At 40.1% G+C, this 25,610-nt stretch overlaps 1 protein-coding gene across 10 annotated transcripts in view; it reads right to left on the bottom strand.

The window, feature by feature from the left end:
• Positions 1 to 25,610, bottom strand: part of LOC124218570 (Calcium-independent receptor for alpha-latrotoxin) — a 247,395-nt gene that overhangs the window by 4,861 nt on the left and 216,924 nt on the right. For 4 of the 10 annotated variants that reach the window (XM_046625134.2, XM_046625130.2, XM_046625128.2 and 1 more), the window contains exons 3-15: positions 13,919 to 14,105; positions 9,031 to 9,137; positions 7,864 to 8,041; positions 7,058 to 7,224; positions 6,349 to 6,990; positions 5,872 to 6,280; positions 5,555 to 5,780; positions 5,301 to 5,466; positions 4,916 to 5,130; positions 4,634 to 4,737; positions 3,609 to 3,653; positions 2,665 to 2,833; positions 1,871 to 2,092 (exon numbers count right to left, since the gene is read on the bottom strand). In XM_046625134.2, coding sequence (XP_046481090.1) covers positions 1,871 to 2,092; positions 2,665 to 2,833; positions 3,609 to 3,653; positions 4,634 to 4,737; positions 4,916 to 5,130; positions 5,301 to 5,466; positions 5,555 to 5,780; positions 5,872 to 6,280; positions 6,349 to 6,990; positions 7,058 to 7,224; positions 7,864 to 8,041; positions 9,031 to 9,137; positions 13,919 to 14,105 — 2,837 coding nt within the window. Of the gene's footprint in view, positions 1 to 1,704; positions 2,093 to 2,664; positions 2,834 to 3,608; positions 3,654 to 4,633; positions 4,738 to 4,915; positions 5,131 to 5,300; positions 5,467 to 5,554; positions 5,781 to 5,871; positions 6,281 to 6,348; positions 6,991 to 7,057; positions 7,225 to 7,863; positions 8,042 to 8,539; positions 8,988 to 9,030; positions 9,138 to 9,838; positions 9,943 to 13,918; positions 14,106 to 25,610 lie in introns of those variants that run through there. The other 6 variants (XM_046625138.2, XM_046625137.2, XM_046625131.2 and 3 more) reach the window with 5 other exon arrangements.

The raw sequence follows: 25,610 nt of genomic DNA, 5'->3' as shown, positions 1-25,610 counted from the left end.
CGGCACTGCCGCAGCGGCGAATATCAGCAGCCGGATGTTTGTGTTTGTGGAGTTTGCAGAGATTTTTAATAAAAGTAAACTTCGATGTAGGGTGTTGGAATGATACGGAAAACGAAAAGTAACGAATTCCGAGCAGAGTTTCCACCGTGAGAGTGACGAGTGTGGGTGTCTCTGAAATAAACTCGTGTTAAAATCATCATGCAGATAGAATAAGTGGTACATCGTGTTCTTTTCCGTTCATCGTACAATAATCAGATAGTATAATAGACAAAGTAGCCAGCAACCGCGTACACCAAACCCCGCAAGAAAAGCAAATTTTGAGTCACCACTATTGTTGTTAGTATTAATAGGAGAAGTGCAAGGCCCTTTTGCTCCAAGATCGTGTCGATACATACGCGAAACACATATGTATTTATCTGCTTTTAGATAATTAGATCGTGTTAGATTGTATAAGAGAAAAATTAACATGCGAATTAAAATGTGTACAGCGATCAACATTTTTTTTTGTATTATTTCAAAGAATTCATTTCATTGTAAGTCAAGTTATTTTATCATAAAGTATAAAGTATTCCTGCAAATAAACTTTTCACGTTCATTTAAACGAGGGAAAGAAATTCATTCGAGTCAACAAATAATAAGACAAGTAATGTATAAATTAAAAATTCAGCCGGTATGCAAATGTCGATAAACATTTCAAACGCGTGATTTTACGCGTTATTTTTTTTTTTTTTCTTATGAAAAAAAGGGCCTGTTCCTTCTGTACGAACGAATAATCTATTTATGAGGATTTTCGTATGGTAATTCAATTGTTATTTTTATATCAATAATTTTGAATCAGAGTTTTTTGAAACGGTGGTGTTCAGCGTGGGCTTCTTTTTATAGCTGTGACGTTTCCTAATTTTTTTTTTTTTTTTTTTCGTTTTTTCACTCTACAAGTTCTTAAAGAAAAATCGACTCTGTATATACAATAATACAAGGATTCTACAGTACAAATTGAAAATTATGATTATAACAATGTTTCATGTTCAATATACAGCGAATTGCGCAAGCTAATTCAAATTCTACGTAAAAGAAAAGCCTTTTTATATAATCTTTACTACCAATTACCAAATACGTATATCAACGAAATCAAACTATAGTATAGCATAACAGAGCGTATCCCATATGGACAAAGTTCGGTTTTACGCAAACTCTTGTGTAATTTATTCCGAGCTTCTACAGTGATCGCGCGTTCCTTCGCATAGTTAGTACGATGTTATACCTACGAATCATTCAATTCAATATTTAAATTATTGTCTTCTCCGTGTTTCCAATATTGAAAAAAAGTCGACACATATACCCGAATTGTCGACAATAATTATAGCATAAAAATTCAACAATTGTATACGATTTAAATCTTGCGTAAAACGTCACAGTCCATCAAAGACCCTTTTTTTATTTCTGTGCGATAAATATTATGCTGTATGTATATTATGTAAAAAGAAACATGACCAAAAAAATTAGTCTAATGTAACAAGCAAGAATTTATAAACGAGAAAAGACTTCAGCGAGGGTATCGATTAATTATTTTCCTCGTACTTTACGTATATATATATATATATATATATATATACATGTATATATATGATATATTATTTGTTTATTATTTTTTTCTATATTTGATTTTGTTTTCAGGTTTGGTGTATTTAAGCGGTATTTGGATACCTTGCTGAGTAGCGTGCCTATTGTGGTTGCTCGGGGCCATCAAGTGCATTGGATGTGTCCCGACCGGCGATCGCAGCGACAGATTGTTCAGGTTGACATTTATCGAAAGATTCGTATTGTTACACGGCGCTGTCAGATTGTTGTGGTTATTCGGTGAGGTACCCACGCTAGCTGCTGCGTGAGGAGACAATCCCGAGCTGTCCGTCGTCGGTGCCGACGGATTTGACGACGTGTTGTGGGAGGCGAATTCCTTGCCGCCATTCGTCCCGGCGACGCCTCCGCTTGTCCCCGAAGAGCCGGCTGAGCTGCCCGAGACGGTCTTCGAACATCGGAGACACTTTGGCAGCCATGAATGGCGCCTGATAAACTTACGGTATTCTTTCCGCACCTGAAATATGAGGGCAAAAAAATGGGGGGGAAGGGAATGAATTCGTCCGGTCGATGAATCGATGTTGAGGAATGTCATAATATCGCACGTATTGCCTACTCCGAGAAGACCAGAGACCAGGAGACCGAACTTCTGTCAAAAAAGACTAGTTTCAGGTGGGCCAACAGTCCAACAACAAGCCGCTTGGCGGCGCTGCTAAGCGTAGAATACTTGCGCAATCCGATACTGCGCATCTTCACATTCATCTGTTTCGCGGCAAGGGGAGATACTCGAATTATTAGATTGCGCAGTACCGCAGTGCGCAAGTATTCTAGTGACAATTGTAATTCAAGTAACTTTACGAACCTCGACGATAAAACGATTATCTTCTATGCTTTGCGCAGAGGAGTTAACTGTTTTATCATCGGGTTCCTTAGAGTTACGTGAATTGTAATCGTGAATCGAGAGTTAGGTCTGTTATAATCGGCCTCTCTGAAGTTGAGTGAATTTTATTAGCAGTCATTGATGGACAGGCCTACCCTCACCATCCGAGTTCGGCATCCTACTCGCCAGTCTTTTTGGACTACTCTTACCTTCTCGTTTTGCACACAGTGGAACACGAAGATGAACAATCCTTGGAGACTGTTCAGTACTGTGAATATGTAAGCCATCACTACCGATTCTTGATTCAAGTACAACAATCCAAAGGTCCACGTCAGTCCCAGGAGAAAGACTAGAACGATTGCTCCTCGCAGCCAGGCCCTGATAAAATTTCCAAATTCACACATTTATCATATCTTTCAGTATTTTCAGACATAGTTGTCATAGTTTTTTTCATTTGCCGATTCAACTGTATTCAGATTCGTGTGATTTTAATCACTTTCAACAGTTCGATTACAAAAAAAAAACAAAAAATTCTCAAAATAGGCATGCATTTGACTTATATTATAGACTCGCTCGAAGCAAACGTTCGTTTTTCAGTATAACGATTTTAAACTGTCTCATTGAATTGTGAAACATTTGAAACGAAATAATTGAATAAGAAAGAGCTCGACATTGTTTTTCAGCAATAATTGAAAATATCTATTTCTCATAAGCATTGATCACGTATTTTTTGTTTATCGCTTACTACGAGTCTACGTGATAGTCCTTAGCTTATTGTTAGTATATTGTTTATAAAGACGTAAGATGATCGTGTGAGTATTTACGTGTAATATAATATATTAAATACTACAAAATAATAAAAAAAAAAAAAATAATAATAATAATAATAGCAACAACAATAACAGTCAAAAGAAATACGAAGGAGTGAAGAGTGGCAGTTATTTAAAATACACTTTTCTTCGTAAAAGGATTACGAGAGAAGAGAGAAGTATACCTATGTATACTGTGAGAAATTAGTAAGGTTAGAAGAATATTAACGATACAGATAGATACTATAGATGTACAATAATACTGTTGAAAAATGAAAGTAGAAAAAGATGAAAATAGAAATAAGGATAAGAAGTAATAATAATAAAAATTGTAAATATCTTACAAGTGCGCTTGCAATTTGTTGGGAAGAGCATTCTCTTCCTTTCCACTACCAACCAACCACGCCATGCAGAAGAATGTGGAGAAGTGTAGACAGAAGTGGGTGAAGGATTTAATAAAAAAATGAAACAAGATTGCGTAGTTAAGTGACTGTATACCGACACCATTAATTATTGTCTAATTTTTAAATATTGAAAAAAATTATCCGATTCGTATCACTGTCCGATTGTTATAATAATATTTATTATTTTATTTTTATTTTTTTTTATTCCCTAATTGATAAATCACTACGATGCATCTATTGCAAATACTAAAATTTTTATCACAATATTCACATTGCGCGCACAGTAATTCGAATCGCGTTTACTCTCAAATTACAAAACCGACACCGATGCAATTCTTATACATCTATAATATTTGCAGACAAACCAGAAAACTCAATTTGCAACAACTGTTCATTTTAACAATTTTACCAACATGTAGTTGTAATAAATTCGATCTCTGATGCATTCAAAAAATCGCCCCTCATACAAAAAGAAATATATATATATATATTTCGACATATACGGGGACATTCCAATATTATAACAAGTAAACAAATGCTGGATAACAACAGTGCATCGACGATCTTAGATATCCAATAGAAATACGGATTCGAAAAAATACTGTACGACAAAGGCGCGAATGATAAACCAAATTCATTTTCATAACGAAAGGTAATGGAAACAGTACAAAAAAAAAAAGTAAAACAGAAAACACGGAAAACCTCAAGCGAATCAAACAGCTTGCAAACGAACGAAGGTAGTGAAAAGTTTAAAATAAGACGTCGTATAATGTCTACAAAATAATAAGAACTACTGATAGATGTGATCTTACGGTTTTTTTTTTCAATTTTACGTTCTTATTTAGTGGCATATTATACGTAAATTGTATACATTTTAATTGCCTCATGTATATATTTCTCTTAAAAAAAAAAAAAAGAAAGAACTTAAGCATTAGATAAATTGTTGAAAAAAATTGATACCGTACCTTGCGCTAGCTAATCTCGAGTGCTCCTTGCTCTTCATGGATATGGCGGTGTTTGAGTGACGACACATCACGTATATTGCCATGGATAGAAAGACGAGATTCGCCTGAAAGAAAAAGAGGATAATAGTTATTCGCAGTTCATTCAATGTTTGCATATTGAAATGAAGTGTCATTTTGAAAAATGTACTTTAAAACACAATTTAGAGCAAAGACTTACCGAGGCCAAGCTTAAACCGAATTGTTCGAGTAGTTTTTAATGAAACGTTGTGTGAGGACACTTACCAGAATAACGAGTATCACGGGCCCCACAAAACTGAAGATGAAATAGTTGTCGGCTCTCAACCAGCAGTAACGATCAGTTCCATAGCTCAGAGGATCGATGATGCAGGAAATTGCTACTACGAGTAACGGAGCGCCATAAGCGACCAAGTAGTACCATCGAAGTCGGGATTTCTCCGCCTCGAACACTTCGATCAGCATGACGTAAAGTTGAAACCCTGCAAGAAGTGTCGATAATTGAGAGATAAGCCACACAGAAAACGATTTGTGTAGCGCAATTGATATGAAAAAAATTTGCATGATGAATTTATGAAAAAAAATGTGTTGGCTGTGGAGTTTGCTGGGATTATTTCACTGGATTTCATTATCCATGAAGTACAGGTCTCACCTTCGAGGAACATCCACGCGAACGCGCAGAGGAAAAAGAAGTGAAGCAATCCAGCGACGACGCCACAAACGATTCTCTGATCAGTTTGACCGATACCACAAACGAAAAGAACCTCAGCTATCAGCAGGCAGATACAGAGGTTCTTATGTATGATCGTTCGATCGGACTGAAAGAGGAACAAAATGGTATTTAGTGAAAATTAGTTCCCGGTGAATCGGTGCCGCGAATATGCTCTGAACCTGAATGACGGTTACCTTGAGTCCGCGGAATAGTTGGAACGTGAGTATGGCGAGGACGAGGCAAATTACAGAAATTATGCACCCGATGTACGTAATGATTTGAAGAGCGACTTGATGCGCCGTGTCCAATTTAATTGCGTGGACGTCCATCAGTACAGCGAAATTTGTTAGGTGATTGCACTCGCATACGGTGTGGGTGCTGTTGGTGAGGTGAACGTGACATCCTTCCTCGGACCATGCACTGCGGGAATAAAAACGTGTTTGAATTTTCGGTCATAGGTAGACAGAGCTGTCTCAGACTTTGAGAAACAGTGCAAGGACGTTATTCTCACTTTATCGTGTAATCCCAAAAGACGCAGCTTGGATTAGTCACGTTTTCAACGGTCAGATGCTTGAAGTATAATTTAACGGGTTCCGACAACTGGATGTGCTTCCCTTTGCCCAAAGACGCCGATATCACCTTGGTGTTCAGTATTCTGGTTGTGTTCTTCGGCCTGAACTGAGAGTCGTCGTGTCCGACTATAGACGAGGTCTCCGCCTGGGGCTGAAGTATTTCTTCGAGCCTGTCAAAGGCCATGAAGACCAAACGGATGATACCGTTGTCACTGTTGTCCAAAAGCGCCCCTTTCGTAAGTTCTACGTGATCGTTGGAGACGGGCCACTCTCTGAGCACCTTTTGGCTCGGAAATACTTCGAGATTTTTCTCTATATTGCGAGCCTCGAGAATCCTGATCGACACAACTGTGAAATACTCGAATAATTAGTACCAACACCTCACACGACTCCACAAACAAACTCTGGCTACTCACGTATGTTTTCTCCTTTTTGAACGATCGTGTTCTCCTGCTCGTAGGCATCCGCCAGAAGAAAAGCGTTCTCTTCAAGCCCGTTGAGCAGCGATGTGGCAACTCTCATTTGCTCCTGATGGCTCAAATCCTTCCACGAAGGAAGCTGGGTCTTGTCCAACAAGTTGCTACCTGTTATGATAACGCCCTGAAGTAGTTCCCTCACGGCAACCTCTTGCTGTCTGAGGTCGGAGTAGGTCTTCAGGTTGTCCTTCATCTTCTCGGCCATGTTCCTGATGATCTTCGTAGTGATCATCATGTCCCCGCCGTACAGAACCCGGCTGTTATTCGTCACTTGAGACAGCTCGCTGCTTACGCTTAGAATAACGTCACCGTCCTCCACGCGGTTCTCCAACGCCGTCAGCCAGACGGATCGACACTCGCTGAGATCGGGAGTGCCCCGATACCAAACGGCCGTGTCACCCTGATCGACGCACTTCCATCTTGCGATTCCCGTCGCTCCGCCAGGGCAGGTTTGTACGGCTACGTCACCCGCCCGCGTCGTGTTCCAGAACAGATTTCTCGCCTTTACCGGCTTGCAAAGGCGTTTCGTGTAGTCTGACCACTGTCCGTTTGAGCTGGACTCCGGCCAGAGGGTGCTCGGAACTGGAGTAATCGTGGTTTATAAGTTATGGAAATAACGACCAGGTTCATTCAGCAAAGAGTAACTCACCGGTTGTTCGACGACTCGTTCGCCACGGGGACAATGTCGTTGGCGAGACTTGGGTCGTTTCAGACATCAATGGAGGAACTGGTGCACCCAGACCATTACCAGGCGATGATGTGTCCTCGTCGTTGTAACCGTCACCGATAATTGCCTTGGACGGAGTCGTCGTGGGACTGTAAGAAAAATCTCTGTTTCATCTCAATTCGACATCCTCAATGATACTCGAGGCAAGTCCTTTCCCAACGACAACGTCGAGGCAAAGGGTATTTCGCGTATTAGACTAGGTGTATTTTTAGAGGATACAACTGCACGAGTAGACGTCTGGCTTCACTTTCTCAAGTACGCAGTTGGGCTCATTACTCTGTTTTGACGTATCCTCAAGCATTACTCAACAGATCGATGATATGAACCATTGCAGAGTTTATATAAAATACGTATCCCAAACTATGAAATTGTCCGTATAAGATAATACGTAACTCCGGTACCAGGTTCCTCTGATTTTCATAGCATGGTGTCCAGTAAAAGAAAAAAAAGTAACAAATTCAAGGACATTTCCAGGACATTAAAAACAGAATATTTCCAGGACACAAGAAAGATTCAAAGACAGTTTCCAGGACTTTTGAAGGGCAAGTAAAATTCAAGGACATTTCCAGGACCACCGGTCATCATGGATTGATTTTTCCAAATCCATTTGAAAGTGGTCCCGAGTAACCGCTGATACGGGAATGGCAAAAGTCGAGAAGCAACGCCATAACAGAAACAATCGGACACCCTGTGCTCTGAGAAGTATCTGATCGTCCTTGGATACATACCTCGGTAAAGTGGTAGGGATGACGGCTGGCGTCTGTGGTGTCGGAGGCGGTGGGGGCTGAACCGGTGCAGTATTTCTGGAAAATGGCCTGACGGTCGGTTTAGCGGTGCTCCAGACACTCGGCTGCGAAGTTATGAGCCACGGAGGACTGGGTCGTGAAGTGGTGGTGGTTGTTGCGGCTGGAAACATTTTTTTTTTTTCAAAAAAAAATCCAACCGGCAATCGGTTACCCAAAGGTGGATGTTTGGTACCGGCACAAGTGACGTGGGTAATTTTTGGCCATGCTTGCTGAACTTTTATCCAATCCAAGGTGGCCTCAGTTAAGAACAAACATTACGCATAGTCGCGGTTACAATATTATCTCGACGTTGAAATCAACTTTATTGACGGTTAAGAGATGTAATCCAAGAATGAAACGTTTCAGACATTTCGCGAGCTATCTTCAGGGGGCGGAGGAGAGAGAGCTCTCCGCTTTATTAGCCAGGGTTGAACGGATTCGCGATAAGGCAAATCCCCTAAACACCCGACACTTTATGACCCTACACCGTCTTCTTGACGATCACCAGCTCGTGCAGGTATAAGATAAAAAGAGAAACAAAGACCCCGAGCAGTTATCGATAGCTCCGGTAATGCCCGGCTCTTTCGGAACGAATCGGGATCCCGGTTATATATAATACCCTTTATTAATCCTCCTGGCACAGGAGAGGAGTCGAGCAAGTGTGTCCATCACTATTAGCGCCACATCTGACTGCTCCGTAACTTTGATCATTTGGTCGAACCACAGAGCATCTCTCATTTTGTTGCCGCTCGTCAAGGAGATTGCAGTCATGTCAGATGTCCAAATCATAGCATTCGTGTTTCATTATTTTTTCATCAAGGGCAATTACCCACCTTCGCTATTACAACGCGGGAATTGAATATCTCCCGAAATTGTATAGGTGTAATATTGTTTTGTATCTGTCATCAGGAATCAGACTATAGGCAGGGTATTTTACCGAATCATTGTTTAGACGAAACGAAAGTGTTCGACATTATTTTTTCTATAAAAATTGGAAGTTCAAGAAATTTAACTTAGCCACCAGAGCCACACTTGTTCAATCGTCTCCTGTCGCCGTTAATCATTCAATATAAATGTCTATAAAAAGTCTTAAGGATAGCTTGTACTTACCAGACATGCACTGATAGTGTGCTTCCAAATACTTAAGCGTATTTGGACAAGGATCGCCGAATTGCGAAGTCGAAGCAACGATACTGCAATTCCGTTTTTGATCACACCTGGTCAAGTTGCGGAAGTGGCAAAAAGAAAAAAATGGTTTTTCCATCATTAGACAAGACCGATACACCTTACCGAGTGCACTGCCATGAATGTGTTACAACTGCTTTGCCCGGACCGGAAAAACGATCGTCGAAAATTCTTTTTTCTTTCTACACATCCTGCGATTCGTTGACAAAAGAAAAAAAAAACAAAAAAATATTGGGAAACGAGACACGTCGAGGTCGTTGCTTTTCTCGCAACCTTTGGGGGGTAGGTAGATAGGTATAAGATATAAGGGTGGTATCAACCGGCTTCCGTATAGTGAGAGATGGCTGAATACGGGGGGAGCCGACAGGCCATGTTTTGTCTGATTGTGTTGATTGAATTTCCCCGAATTAAGACGAAAAGCCTTCTTTACTGACGGGGCTTAGCCTTGAGCCATAGGTACAGGGATCACCCGGAAGAACTTTATCTATAGCGTATCTCTCCTCTGCAGAAGGTGGATGAAATTGGAATGCACGAATTCCGATTCACGAACCATTTCTCTCTCTCTCTCTCTCTCTCTCTCTCTTTTTCTGCACGTTGTTCCACCAACCGTGAAACGGAAATGAAAACGAAAACGAAAACAAGAAGAAAAAGAAGAACGACAACACAGAGAAAAAAAAAAATAAAATAATGGAAAACAACATAAAAAAAGCATAAATAAAAAACAAAAACTGACCTATACAAGAGTACTGTGCTTCTATGTATTTCGTAGTGCCAGGACACGGGTCTTCGAACACATTGCTGTTCACATCCACCGTACAACTCCTTCTTCCGTCGCACCTGTAACCGTCAGTGAAAAAAATCCCTTTGGAAACATTTGACTTTTGACTGTTCAGTGTTCACTTTTTGTCAGCATCTCCCGATCTTTCTCACACGACTCGGGATAAGGGGTCCTTTTTTTCACGATCTGTGTTATTTATTTACTTTTTCTTACACTTCACAGCTAGGAATCACCGGAGGCGAGTTGTTTCTCGAAATTCGCACCTTTTTTTTTTTTTTTTTGCAAAATCGTCGTATACAGCGCAATTTTAAACCCCGAGTTATAGGTTTGGTAACGATGATGCGATTGTACTATTTGTTATTCAAGCTGTAATGATATTAGTCATTTTTTCAATAGGAAATATGTGCTCTCTATTTATCTCTCTCTCTCTCTCTCTCTCTCTCTCTCTCACGGGTCGAAAAGTTGCAAATAGGACAGATTGTTAGTATGTCAACTTTGAAAGCACTCGAGCAGTTTTCTTCTTTACATCATCCCTTAAACTCTCTGTTCTCTGTGAATTTCATCACAGCACCAAAGTGTAAACGAAGAAGCTGTTCAGTATCCAAGTTCACCTTGAACAAACTCGAGAAATTAACCAAATCGGGGATTCTAGTGCGATACTTGAAAGGATTTGAAAAAAAATTTCAAACGACTTCGAATTATCTAAAGCGAATTTAAATGACTCGAAGCAACAACGTGATAATAATACAGTAAGAATTACAAATGATATAAAGCAGATTCCGCAAAATTTTTTGTCAAGTTTGTTCTAAACTTGCTTTTTAGATCCGGTATAATCCCTCGAGTGAAATATAAGTTTGTCGCAACATCGGTTCAGTGCATAAAATTATTATGCGAGTACGAAAAAGTTACGTTTGCAATGATGTATAACGATAAAAGCTTTCGGCAAGTCAGCAGGGACGTCGCACGTATTGTTAGTGACAGTTTTGACAAACGGATTAATGGCACAACACAGCATGATTATTATACACAGGAGATATTAATTGCGTAACACACAAGTTTTAGAGTGGTGCCGTCATGGACAGGATAGGGTATCATCATTTTGTCCAGATGTTCAAGTTCTGCAACTGACTCGAGATGATTATTCGACACGTCGAGCAATTTTCATGATTTTAGAATTCAATTTTAAAGGTTTAACTATTGCAAGTAAAAAAAAGAAAGCGAAGAATATTGTAGGCAGTAGATAAAAATGTTTTTTTTCTTTTTTTTTCATTTTCCCTTCTATAAAATTTCCCCGCCGGACGTTTTAAAGTGTAATTAAATCGACGAAATTATTCGTTTGTTTTATTTTCCAAGGGATATTTTTCACACGGATTTACTATATATTTATATGTGGATGCGGCTGCAGGTGAGTTATTCGATCTTGACTAGTTTTCTTCAGATTCAGTGACTCGTTGAAAGGAAGAACAAGGAAAAAAAAAAAAAAAAACAAGAAATGTAGAAGATCGCGAAAATTGTTTATCGTTGTTTTTCTTTGACTTTTTTTTTTTCGTTTTTTGAAGGCAGTTATGTTTAGCAGCAGGATAATTCATGGCAGTACAATTGGTAACTTTCAAGTTTAATACTAAGCATTGACAAAAATATGTATTATATATATTTACACAGAAATGTATGAATAAATAAAGTATCATTACGTAAATTATCCCGACAAGTGAAAAACTTGTTTACGCAGTTACGATCAGGATGAATATGTAATATTTGAAATTAGAAAATGTGGAAAAAAAAAAGTTCTGAAAATTGAAGCAACACAGTACAATGTGTACAACTGAAAACGGAATTACAACGAATTCGTTGACTGGCCAACGAAAACGATGTAATAACCATTGTTTGCATAGTCAAAGAAATTAAATAACACATTTTGATCGCAACGGTATAAAAACTATAGTTACATATGCTGCTGCCGTGTTTGAGAAAAAAAATAAAAATAAAAAAAAAAATAATAATTTTTCCACAGGGAAATCATGCGATATTGGGAGGATTTTGAATGTTGGGTAAAGAGGGGGGGGGGGGGGGGGGGGGGAATCTGGCAAACTCGCGTCACGGTATTAAAAAGAAAAAAAAAAAAAAAAGTAAAGAAACTTTTCATTTGGTATAACGATTTAATCCCTCAACATAAATATTCAACCAGGCTCAAATCCTTTTCTGTTTGTTTATCAATTTACGTATTGGCTGCAGGTGATTTATACGAAACGCGTTTTATTGATTTATTTATTTAACCATTTCAATTTCTCCCTTCATTTTTTATTAGATATAACAAAGGCAGGTAGGGATCAACGAAATAAAAAGCAGTAAGAAAAAAAAAAAGAAAGAAAAAAAAAAAGCAAAGATGCGTCTTTGCCCACGAGTTCAAAGGCTCTTCTAGCTTCATGGAAAGCAAAACCTCAGGCTTCCACAGAAATTCATTGAGCTTTTACGCGTAACCGATCAAGCGAATCGCCGAAGATCAAGAAAGTTTTTGAGTAGAAACAATTTTTGTCAGCGTTTATACGTTATTTTCGGAGATGAGAAAGGAAATTTTTTTTTTTTTTTTTTTTTTCTTATTGCAGACTACATTCGATTTATATACAAGATGTACGCGGAGAAAGAAAAATGGATGATCGAGTAGAAAGGAAAGAAAAAAATAAATAACGACCGGAGTACCGCAACCCTTGACGAGAGTAAATTTATCATTGTAAGTAATCCCGTAGAGGAGAAACAAAGAAAGTAAATAAATAAATAATCAAATAAACAAACAAACAAATAAGCAACAAACAAAACGACAGACATTGAAAGACAATATAACAACAAGAGATAGATATCAAATCGTATCGAACAGAAAGCACATAAATATAACAATATAAACAAATAGTATTTAGCAACAAAAAGTGTGAATTAGGACTTCAATTTGTTTAGGTTAAAATTACAGTGAAAATCAAAAAATACTGAGTGAACATGTCAAAACGCATAGCACAAAAGTCAACCGTCACGTATCCGTAACCCGAGTATTATACGAGTTTCGAAATGATCGTGTTGTAACGAAAATAGTGAACCTTTCAAGCACGAATAATATCACGTATGGTATCTAAAGCAGCGGTAAATACAATATGAATCAAATGATGACAACAAAGAAATCAAATCGCCTCACGCTGTAATTTGTTTTTTGTTTTTTTTTTTTTTTTTTTTTTTTAAATTAATCTCTTACTTATATGCAGATTATTGTAATTGAATGAACAATTTTTTCTTTCCTCAAAGTCCAGATTTCTCACGAACTTTGAAACATTGTTCAAGCCCTTCGAGATGAGGGTAAAAGAGATATTAAAAAATTGGAAAAATAAAAACGAGAGAAAAGGGGGGAGCATAAATCGAAGGGAAAGTTATCGGGAGGTGTCTCGTATCTTAAAAAAGAGGTCGATTACAGCAGCATGCACGGGTGACTCGTAGTACATCGTATACGACATAGGGACACAAGGATTCTTTGAATAAATGAATGAAATTAAAAGTGATAAAACGACTCTTTTGCTACAAAGACACTGATAAAATGTCTAAATAAACATCGGTACAACTATATTGAAATTCTGAAAACTTATGATTTTTTGAATAGTTTGAGAGAAAAAAAAAAAAAAAAAAAACTCTTTTCATTTATTTTTTAAAAAGCGTCACCCGGTGCATTGAACATGATATCAACTACTGCGGCAGAAACGGTGAATCGATTTGGATTTTTAGAACGGATTAGATCAACAGAATAAGTCACGGTGACAGAGCTCTCTTTGTCTTATATACTCTTGAATCCGCACCGTTCCAGAGGTAAAACGTGCTTCGACGGTTAAACAATTGGCCAGTTTGTAGAACCGTACGAAACTCGTACATCTCTGAGATCCCTCCTCTCTATTTCACCTCTCACTAAAATCTCTCTCTATCTCTCTCAGCAATACACGTAAATTCTATTTCTCCATTCCGACACAATTTCACATCAGATCTGACTTGAAATGATTTTCTTACTTGTCGAAGAGCACTCTGAACGACTTAGTCGACATGCAGTTGACACTCCAGTCCGTGTTCCCGTGCTCGTTGCATATCGTTATCGAATACCGTCCGTAGTTGGCTCTTATAAGGTGAATAAGTTCACCCTCACCGCACTCGATCGTCAGGGTTTTTCCCTCGCACTCGTAGGCGGCATCGTACCTCTCTGAAACAAAGGAATGAAAATGAAATTAGTTAGGATCAATCATTGGTTTCCGCGTTTGGCATATCGCGTGGCGAAAAGCGGTGTGCGAGTGGTAAATGGATCCGGTGAATAACCGAGAAATCACCGATCGAATCGATCACCTTTTCGAAAAGGCGGCTAACCTACCAAGCGCCAAAGTTGCCTCCTCTAACCAATGGCCCTGAGGCGCAAGGCGAGGAGCCGTCGATAGTCTTGAGGAGTGGGAAAACCGTGGAGGATAGGCAGCAGGAGTAGCAGCAATGGGGGAACCCCAGCTGGATTGCAGTTTACCATTAATGACCGAAAGTAATAATATATCAGAAGGCTCATGGTCTGCCTCCCGCTGGTCTCGGCGGTAAAGTTAAAAGGATCAGCGTATCAACGGGACGTCCCAAATTCCCGGACCTGCTAGGCTTCGAGGCGGCTAGGATATATGCCCCCCTCCCCCCCTTACTTATTCACATTCACCGCCGAACTCGGTGTGTGCTACAGCTTTCACTCGACCGAAGACCCGAGTCTAGACTCCAGACTCCGGACTCCGGAGTGCGGAGTCGAAAGGATCCCACATCCAGAATCTCTTCGACCAGTCGGCGAAACAATCATCCTACTATCCCGACAGCCAGCTTCACCGCATGGTTTCCATCAGGCAAACTTACGCCAGTTTAAGGGACCCGGGTCATCGTGAGATGCAACTATCAGGATAGTCGAACCAGGTTGGGTCACCTTGGTACCAGTTGTGGCGACCATGGTTTGTGATCCAATTGTAGCCATATTCATTAATCGTAATCCGAGTTCGCGGTCGCATGTCGTGAAAATGTGTTTTCATCATCAAGGTAGACTTGTGTCATTTTCAAACAATTTTCGAAGTGTACCGAGTACCAACAACTAGTGTTCCAGGACTTGACCAAAGTCGGATTTCAGTCGTGAATCGGATATGAATCCAACAGATTGACAACAAGTTGAGAAATACGAAACATTTTCAAAGCTTGGCCACAAATGATGCATCTACCTTAATACCGAAGGTCAAATTATGTCGACGTGCCAACAAGGCTAACGGAATCGTGGCGTCGAAAAGAAATCTATCACGGTTCGAACCGGACTTCGTAACACGTATAGTATGTGCCTGTAAAACCACAGACAATGATTGTGTGCAATTTAAACGTTGGTAACAATGACCTCGCGTTAAAAAGACGATTGTTCGAGGGTCAAACGTGGAGGTACACGTCGATCTGTCTTCTCGAGTAAAGCATGATCGGTTTTCCCCTGTCTTGGCAAACACGAATGATGACATTGGAGACACTGGATCTCCGTTCTCTCGACGATGTCACATCGTCAGGTCGCGTTACTTTCTCGAAGAGACTTGTCTAATTTCTTGCAGGACCAACTGCTCTGATCCATCTCTGAAAATCCCCCAACAGCAGACAGTGACTTTAAAACTTTTCGATCTCCGTAATGATCCGATTCGACAGTGTTTCGAACCGATCGAGAGAGAGAGAGAAAATGAAGAAAACGAAGATTTCTACGTACGAAAAACTGTCCAAGAGACGAACCGTGGAACGAGGAATTTGGTAAAATGGTTTTTTCACATTGCTGGTAGATGAGACGAGGTACGCAGATCACTCTTGACGAAGATGAGGCTGACTGGGTGAATGCGTGGTTAAAGAGGTGGCAGGTGTGAGTGTAACGTTTCTATACATGTAATACAGGTACATGCGAGACTTTGATATTTATGAAGATGATGCGTCAACGCCGACACATACGTCAGGCTTAATAAACTGAGTATAAAAAATGTTTACCATTATGCTCACCGACACAGTAGCGTCAAGGTGTTTTTATAACGCACACCTACACGTTTTAACAAAAGAAAATAACAAGCGAGTCGCATGGTAGCTGCAGGCGCAGCTTATAAGCGCGTTTAGTGACGGGGGTAAAAAAGAAAAAATATTTATTGTTACCCGTGGCCACGAAGAATGAAAATAACAAAAATAAAAAATGAAATTAAACAAAAAAAAAGAAATCATTGTCGCGTGACGCACATTTTTAAAACCCGCACATTTCTCACCCTCTTGCGGTATTAGTTTATACTCCAACGCGTTGTGGCGACGCGACCGTTGAAAATTACTACCGGCTCGCATTCCGAGCTGTGCAATGTTAGAATTTGAAATAAAAGCAGGGAAAAGGTATAGACAGAAACGGAAACGGGGTCGTTTTGCGGCATCCTGAACGATGAAGACATTGTTAACAATTTTTTTTACATTATAAATTACTGCAAGGTTTGTACGCAGTAATATTTACCTGACAACTTTTAGCGGGAAATTGACACAAGGATTAATTAACCACTTTAATTGCATCAACGAAACATTTCGCTCACATTATAGGTCAAAGACAATATTATACATGGAAACATGTGTGTAATATTACGTGTAATATGAAATTCATTTCACGATGCGTGTTTATAACAGTTGGTGGATAAATTTTCCCTTCAGGTTCAATTTTAGCCAAATCCTGCACCCACGAGCTTCGCTGGTGATGCGAACTTGCATAGCATTATCGGAAATGCAGAATCTTGCAGAGACGCGATTACGACATAGCTTTTAGATGCGTGATCTGAAGAATGTGTTCTTGAAATAGTAAAACTTTGTCATTTCACTCATTCAGGAAAATCACGTCGGTAGTAAAATCGGCTATACAGAATGATTTGATGACGACTAAATGGTTCGTTCTTTGCTACAATTAAGTGCGCACGCGCTAAAATTCAAGAGAATCTGTTTGCCAGGGCTACCAACCATCATGAAGGTAACCTCAAAAATTTTACGAGACTGAAGTTAAGAACTTTATTGTAATGATTCGTGTTTTGGAAAACATATTATTTCGTAATTTTAGGAATCTCTGAAATGCAGTAAACTATAATAAGTCAAAAGTAACGCGTATTTTCAAAACTTGGTCACTACAAAATTGCGAAATAGTGATTTTTCTCCCCCCAATGTTTCGTTACGCTAACGTCACTAACTTCAGCCTCATAAAATTTTTACAGCTGTCGTTAGCAGTTGAGTTCAACACCGACAGCTGTAAAAATTTTTGAGGTTAAATATATCGCGACGAACTATCGTCTAAGTTTATGACGGTTGGTCGCCCTGAGAAACAATTGCTCTCGGATTGTAGCGCATGCGCACCGAGTCTTAGCAGACTTATCAGACCATTCGTTCGTTAGAAATTCATCCTGTATAAACCGTTGTTCATGGTATTATATGAGGAAATTGTCGACAATCTAGTTTAATCGTCATCGGTAATAACGACAGTAATAATTCTTCTTACTCGCAGTAGTAGCGAGAATCAAACCTTCCAAGAATTCCACCGTCATTTAATTCCGTTTTCCTTAAGTTCCACATGTACGCAGGAAACATGCGCAAATATACGTACATATAAAAAATTTCGATTACACGCGAGAGTCGTAAAACGCGCTTCCTGAGGTTTGCACAACACGAAATCCCCGTCCCATGGAATAAAATAGTCGTTCCGAAATCGAAATCCCTTCACTTGTGTTGGAAGTTGTGTATCTGTGTACACGAACCGTAAGTAGGTACACATGTGTACACACATAAGAAGCTATACGCACTGAATCACCACTAGGGTAGGGGACCCTTTTAAAATTTATTCTCGTTTTCTGGGCAGCGCAGATAAGCTAGGATTTTCTGTTTTCTTATTATATTTTATTTTCCTTGGTTGTTTTCGTTTTTCTTTTTTTTCTTCGATCTTATCCATCCCTACAACTATACACGTTCAATACGGGCAAATATGGATATCATCTATACTTATACACGCGTATCCCTGTCTTGTCGATTTTTTTATTTATTTTTTTTCTTACTTTTACCATTTTTCCCGAAAGCTCGAAGGACGGTGGGGGAATCAAATTTTCTCTATCAATGCGACGGCAGCCCCCTCTCAAGCTTTTTCCCGTTTCTCCCTACCACCCCAAAGTTATGCATATAAATATAAGGTTAGCGACCGTGAGATCGATACGCAACGATACGTTTTTCATTCCGTGTTTTTTTTTTTTTTTTTAATTTATGATTTTTTTTATCGGTACATCTACGATTATCTTTCGTTCTTTACTACCATGTAATTAATCCAGTGAAATTAGGAATTGAAATTATCCAGCTGTCTTGTAATCTTTGAGGTTTCTTTTTTGTTTAATCCATCATCGGATCAGCGAATATTCGGCCAGATTTTATTTTTTTTTTTTCTTTGTCACGTATCTTTCGTTTCTCCCGATAAGTTTACGTTTATCGCATTCGACGCTTCACCTTCCCCCCCCCCTCAGAGCATGGGATCCAGATCGCGAAGGCTGGCGCATACGGGAATGGCATATACCTAAGTCTGCATAACGCTGATTCCGGAGGTGGCAGCAGCCACGGTATGAAAGGGGGATCGAAGGGGGCGGCGGCGGCGGCGGCGGCAAGGGAACGCCGGCAATTCCATATCGGAGGCGAAGATCGCATTGTCACTTCCTCGCTTTTTTGGCGTCGCCACACTAAATCGTACCTCTCGCAACACACAATGGCGACGCGTTTCGCGGTTCCCCTTCTCCTCCTTCTTCTTCTCCTCCTCCTCCTCCTCCTTCATCCTTATTTCTTCCACGTCCTCGTCCTCGCGTCCTGCCGCGGCTTTCCTCTTTCAGAGTTTCACGGCATGAACGCGAGGTGAACATGAGGGTGGAGAGGAGAGGAGAGGATAAAGGGAGAGGAGGTGAGGATAGAATCCTGGGCAAAGTCAGCGATTTCCGGGTCGTCTGTGTAACAGTTTTGCTCCGGTTACAATGTTATACCTGTAACTTTCTCACGTATACGTACCGCAAGCGTTACATGCCGACGAGTGACGTAGCTACATTAAATTCCTCACACCCGATGCAGATACGCCACCAGGGGGTATAAAATAAATTTCATGAATATTAATCGCGATAGAATTTTATCCACCATACGTGCATATCCTATCTGTACGAAAAGTCTTTAATAAAGAAATTAAAAACCGGTAAAAAAAATCGGAAGAAAAGTCGACGTTCAAATCCATTATACTCAATGCGCACGATGAGAAAAGTGTCCTTTTTCTCTTTTTTCTCTCTTTTTTTTTCTAACTCTCCCTTACCGTAGAATGGTAATTGTCTTGAGCTTTCCCGAAACGGCACCAAATCGTTATCAAAACTTTGACGGAACACTTGATACGGATATTAAAATTATTCCTCAAATTGACAATTATTTTACAACAGGGGATGAAGACATGTGATATCAATTTGCAAATCCACGAATTCATATTCTGTTTAATTAACTAATTTTGTGGAATGTTCTGATACCGAGGTGAGAAACACATGGAACAAATGTCAACAACGTTATGGTTAAAGAAAGAAACAAAAGTGTAATAAAAAATATGAAACCAATCTTGACAGATTGAATATTTCGCACCAGTTTTTTCACGCCTCAAGCCTCAGCATGTAAGCATCGCTTTTACCTATATTGTACTTGTTTTTATTCATGCTTGTGTGTTACTTTTTTTTTTTTTTTTGTTTTTGTTACTTTGTTGTTTTTTTGTTTTTTGTTCATTGTTCTCCACAAGCTCCTTCCCCCGTTTTTCCCACCCTCGTGTGCCGTTTCTCTTTCCTCTTTTCATCCCATTCTCCGCTCTTCCTTTAGTTATTTTTTTTGTATATTTTTTTTTTTTTTTTTTGTTATACCACCTCGGTATAATGGAACTCGAGTGATAGATTGGCGCGCGGGGGTGATGTCGGGGCGTTTCACTAGCTGCCTGGTGTATATCCTACAGCGTGAAGAAATGAAGAGAGAAGAAAGGAGGGAGGGAGGGAGGAAGAGGATTGCTCGTTGCAACGCGGCACAACGGCCTCTCCGCAAAAGAGGGTGAGGAAGAGAAGAAGAAGAAGAAGAAGAAGAAGAAGAAGAAGAAGAAGAAGAAGAGGAAGAAGAAGAAGAAGAGGAAGAAGAGGAGGAGGAGGAGGAGGAGGAGGAGGAAGAGCGAGTACCCAGCCAATGCCCTCATCGCGGTCGGCCTGAAAACCGCTAGTCGATATTTCACCGAAGCTGCTTACTTGGTATACATATATACGAGGAAGAAGATAAGAGGGGCTTTCTGTGTGCAGTCTCAAGTGCAGTTCGCCTCCTTTGGTCCCCCCCCCTCTCCCCCTTCCCCGCCACCGCCGCCTTATTTCGTTTACATTTCATGCCTCTGCTAAACGTTTCCAGCTCTCGTCGTTCTCGGACAAGAGAAACCCCAATTTATAACGAAGCTGAAGTTGGTAAAACGCTAACGTGACGAAATAATGTTGGGGGGAAAAGAAAAATTATTATTTTGCAATTTTGTGGTGATTTTTTTTTTTTTTTTGTGGCAGCGAAGTTTACAAGATTCACTACGTTTCAGATGTATATCCTACAATTGCGACGAGATGTCCCCATGATGTCATGATTCACACGCGATTTAGAAAAAAAAAAAGTAATCCAATTTCCGCGTTCCAAATCGTTTGAAGAAAAGATTTCTAGTGTCATGGAATTCGAATTAAACGGGTCTTGGTCGCAATGGGATTGTAGAATCAGGATCCATCAGATCAGATCTCTGATTCTCCGTGTGTGTGATTGACCTCAGGCTGATGGTTCCAAAACAAAAAACCAACCCCCCCCCCCCCCCCCCCCCCAAAAAAAGGAAAAAAAAAACCTGAAGAGCTTTTCAGAATTTAGGATATAAAGTAAATTGACACTGATTTCCTGATCCTAGAGACTAAGAGCATACTTCGCGTTCCTCTTTCTCTTCTTCTTCTTCATCTTTCGATTCTCGATAACGATGATGAAACGCGCATCGCGAAAAGAGCTTATAATATCGATGGATAAAAGCGGGGATCGATTAGATAAACGATTCGTCCCGTTTCCCCCTGTACATTCATAGTTTCCGTAGTGATTTGCATATGGTGATTAGGTTCGATTATCAGGGCGAGGATAAGGTGCCGCGATTTTCGTAGCTTAAAGCTTCCGGGAATCACCGCGGCTGATCCAAAGTTAGGCATTCTCCGCTCGACTCGTTCGCTTCCCTTCCCATCTTCCACCACCCCTTCCTACGTCTCTCGAAATACGTTTCGCAACTGCAAAATTGACCTGGTGGGCATTGAACCGTTGCCGTTTTCGTCGCGAATCACCCTGCAGAGAATATAGAGTTTTTTTGGATGGGGAGCAACCTTTGCCATTGAAAGCACAGTTCACCCGCCCGACCGGCCGAAGCTTCGATCCAATTTTTCACGCCTATCCTTCGGTCCGATATATCTCTTGAAATTAATCGTCCTTCCGCGGAAGGACGACTGCACCGCGTATACGGATGAGTTTCAAAACGTTTCACAATCATTTTTTACAACCCTGTTGACGAGTCGTTACGGATGACGGTTCTTTCTAATTTCGTTGTAATTGCCTGACATTCGCCGAATTACAAGTGTCTCGGGATCATTGTTCTCACCGTAGCAAATGAACGATCGTTATCGGACTCGATCCACGTTTCGATTCGGTAGCGTTCATTCAGGGATCGTTCGATAACAACCAACGAGTCAACTAACGACCGCTGCCAAAATTTCCCACGTCATCTCACTTTTGACGGTATTTCTGTCCTTGCGGCAGTTAGGTGCTCGTTATAATTTTACAACGTTGAAATCGTCGCTGCAGGTTTTCGGGTGACATTTGCTTGATATTCTTCATCCTACCGGCTAGACGACACGCTCGTTTTCATCTAGCTGCGCGAACCAGGGAACTCCGGAAGTTACGTTCTCAGTGACGGAGGGTTAGGAAATGAGCCACATTAAAGGGCGTCGTTTCATTTACCCCCAACGATCCCAGTGGGCAGTCGAATACGCGAGTTATTCAAGTGGTACCGTCCATCTTCCGGCAGTTCGTAAAGGCGTCTTTTCTCTCCTTCCTTTTCCGCTCTCGGTTTTCCCATCCACCAAGAGCTACATATATGTATGAGGATTTTCCCAGCGTTCCCCGCGCTTCTCTTTTTGTTATTCTACTTATTCTTTTCGTTTTTTTTTTTTTTTTTTCTTCTTCTTCTTCTTCGCAACCGTGAAACGGGAAGGAAGATGGACGACGACGACGACGGCGATGACGATAAGAGGGAAGAAAATTTCATCGCAACGGGAAACAATCGAACGTCACTTAGCTACGCCACCGTCTCGCGACCGTTAAAAGTTTAGAAAAAGACTAGGATGAAAATTTTCTCGCGGAACTGGAATTTAATGACAGTTACAGGTACCGTTTCACATTTATTTACATAACATTACACGTATCTACACTGCGGTAAGAATTTAGATTTTAAAAATTCCCGCTGCGGACTTTTGCGGAACAATTTTTCAAGGTTGATTCGGAAATTTTTTGGAAGATAGTGTCTAACTATCGGATAGTTAGACACTGCCACTGAACCGTAGCGAAAATTTAATGCTTGTGCAACGATAAATTGACGTTAAAGCCTTGTTTACCTAAAAAAGTACAGTAAACCGAATAAACTGATTTTGCATTGCAATTGCCAAAAAAGGATCGACAATAGCGCAAAATGGTCACGCGTACCTCGTTTTTCATAATTCCAACAATATTCGAACAGTTTTTTTTTAACGATACCTGTTTTACTGAATTTTTCTAGTTACTGTAACAAATGAAATTTTTCCCAGTGTACGGAAACATTTTTTTTCAGTGTACAAAAGTACGGTGTGAGAAGAAGATGACGAGCAGTGTTGATTAAAGTGTACCTCAGTTTCATCGTGACTCTTATTGTCAAGAGTTTGACAAACAGGTATACAATTTCATTCTACACTTGGTCCGAGATTCCTATATTGATCGGCAACGACTATACGAGATGAAGAAAAATTGAAAGAACGTCATCTTGAAGAACGTTTGATCCTGAAGTAGAAGGATAATGCGGAAAAGCGACAAGGAAGAAGGTATCCCAGGTCGATATCTCCGATTAGATTTCTTTTGTAATATGTTACAGTAGACTAAAAACTAAGCGACATGTATTTTTTTCTTTTTTTTTTTTTTAATCTGCCACTAAAAACTTTAAGGGGGCTTAAACCACTCTCCAAACTAAGGAATGTCTAGGGACGAATTGGCAGTTTCACCCGCAAAAAAAATTATAATTTTTAACCAATCCAACCGGAAAAGTTTTCTCATAACGTGAAATGAAAAATGTAATTTTCTCAATCTATAAAAAAAAAAAACCTTCCTTCCTTGAAATGTCTTACTTCGGAGGTCGGTTTCACCCCTTTCAAGTGTTTAATTGCAGATAAAAAGAAAGAAGAAAAAAAAATAACTACGTGTAGCTTAGTTTCTAGTCTATCAAAACATGTTACAGAAGAAATCAAATCGCAGATATCGACCTGGGATACCTTCCCTGTAAGACAACCGGCCGAAATTGTTTCCGAACTGCGAGTGAACAAGTAAGTAAGTATAAACTGGTCGGGTTGAATGTATAAGTTTAACCTACTTCTAGGAAGATGTATAATAAGTACGAAGAGGAGAAGGGTCGGTAAACTATCTCAAAGTGTCGTTAAGAAGTCATTCGTTATTCGAAGGTTCCGCACGGGGTGGTCGGTCCTACAGAAGGTGATATAACAACTAGCTATGTCGAGAGAGAGAGGGAGAGAGAGAGAGAGAGAGAGAGAGAGAAAGAGAAAAAGGATAGGGTGTGCAGGGTGTACCTTCGACATCCTTCGTCACGACGTCGTCCGAAGTAGATAAGCGTTAAAAATCCCTCCCATCCTCCTCATCCCCCCCCTCCTCTCTTTGCTCCCAGCCCCCACCGCCCTTCACCCCAAAGTCAGGCGGAGGCACCCCCAATTATTTCCACGTCAATTGTCAAGAGAATCGTGTCGCCTCGGCTCGGTTGGCCCGTGCAGATCTCAACTCGACTCTCGACGTCGAGTCAAGTCGAGTCAAGTCAGCAAGTTCTCAAGCTCTCCCTTCTCTCCCTTCCCCGCCCCTCTAACTCCCACCACCCCCACGTTGCCAGCCGCGACGTTCTATACCTCTCCTTTGTCTTTTCTTACCCTGACAACAAAACGCGCGGACTGGAAGGAAGCAAGGAAGGAAGGGCGGGAGGGAGGGAGGAACGGAGGGAGGGTGGATGAAATTCGGGTGATGGAACTCAAATTGCCCTCATTCTTACCCCCTCCCCCAGCGTTGCCAGCGTTGCTCGAATCTCTTAGCTCATTTCCTACCCTTACCCTCATTCACCCCCCCCCCCCCTCCCACGCCTCTTACCCCATAACGGTGATAAATTTTTTAAAAAACAAGTTGTAGCGAGAAGAAAAGAAATTCAAAATTTTATGAAAAAACAATTACAGTGTGATAAGTTTAGACTTGAACGAAAAACTATAGCTTTGGATGCAAAAATTAAAACAGGGTTTTTTCAGCTATACACTGAGAGATATTTTTAGTTCCGTTTACCGCTCGGTTCTTTGACTATTTTCATTTTTTACCACAATCGAAAAATATAGTTTCAGGTATAAAATGAAAATTAGTTTTCTAGCTGTTACCGGAAAGTCTAGTATCCGTTACTATTCTTTCTCATTGCGATCACTGTTGCTATATTTTTTTGCAACTGTTGCGACAATTTGATGCTCGTGAAACCGAAAATTCATATCAAAGTCTTGTTTAGTTGTATAAAAACAAATTTGTTTCAAACTCGATTATTTTCATTCCAATGTATATATTTCGTCCGTTACTGTAGCGTATAAACTTACGTATACGACGATTGTGACGATGATAATAATAGCGTGGTAATCCGACATGCGTTATAAAAATAAATAATAATGATAGTAATAATAACAACAACAAAACCCTGGATACAGAATGGAGGCATAGGTGTCTCTAATTATTAGTTCGTGCAAAGGTGTGGCGCCAGATCGAATCAAGAGTTCGCATGTGAAAACTCCATAAGCAGTTTGTTCCCGTGGCTTTACTATTTTCTATGTTTATTTTTATTACTAGTTTCACAATTTTTGTTCGAATTTCAATTTTTTCTCTTTTTTTTATTCGGCTCTTGCTATTTTTTTTTTTTTTTACTCTTCTCCGCGGTAAACCTGACGAATGATAAAATTGCATGTATAATACAACTGCACGCGGTTGTTAATAGTACAATTTTTTAAATGTCAATCCAACAAAGTGAAACGAAAAAAAAATAAAAGTCAGGATAACGATGATAGCAATAATTTCACCTCGCATGAGAGAAGATAGGCAGATAATTTTCATCGTGTGATAGAAGCTGCGGTTATTTGATAAATATTACAGGTACGTAGGTTTGCTTGATAATGATAAACTACAAATATAAATTGAAGAAATTCAAATAACGTATCTATAGGTGTACGTATTTCGATTTTTCGCAAATCGAGAAAAGAAAGAGAGAGAGAGAAAACAACAAACGCGGACAATGGATAAATTGTAGTATTGATCAACGGTC

Source organism: Neodiprion pinetum, chromosome 5 (genome assembly GCF_021155775.2).
Source record: "Neodiprion pinetum isolate iyNeoPine1 chromosome 5, iyNeoPine1.2, whole genome shotgun sequence".
In the NCBI taxonomy this organism is placed as follows: Eukaryota; Metazoa; Arthropoda; class Insecta; order Hymenoptera; family Diprionidae; genus Neodiprion; species Neodiprion pinetum.
The sequence above is the reverse complement of the archived record's forward strand: the minus strand, read 5'-3'. Positions and strand labels throughout refer to the sequence as shown.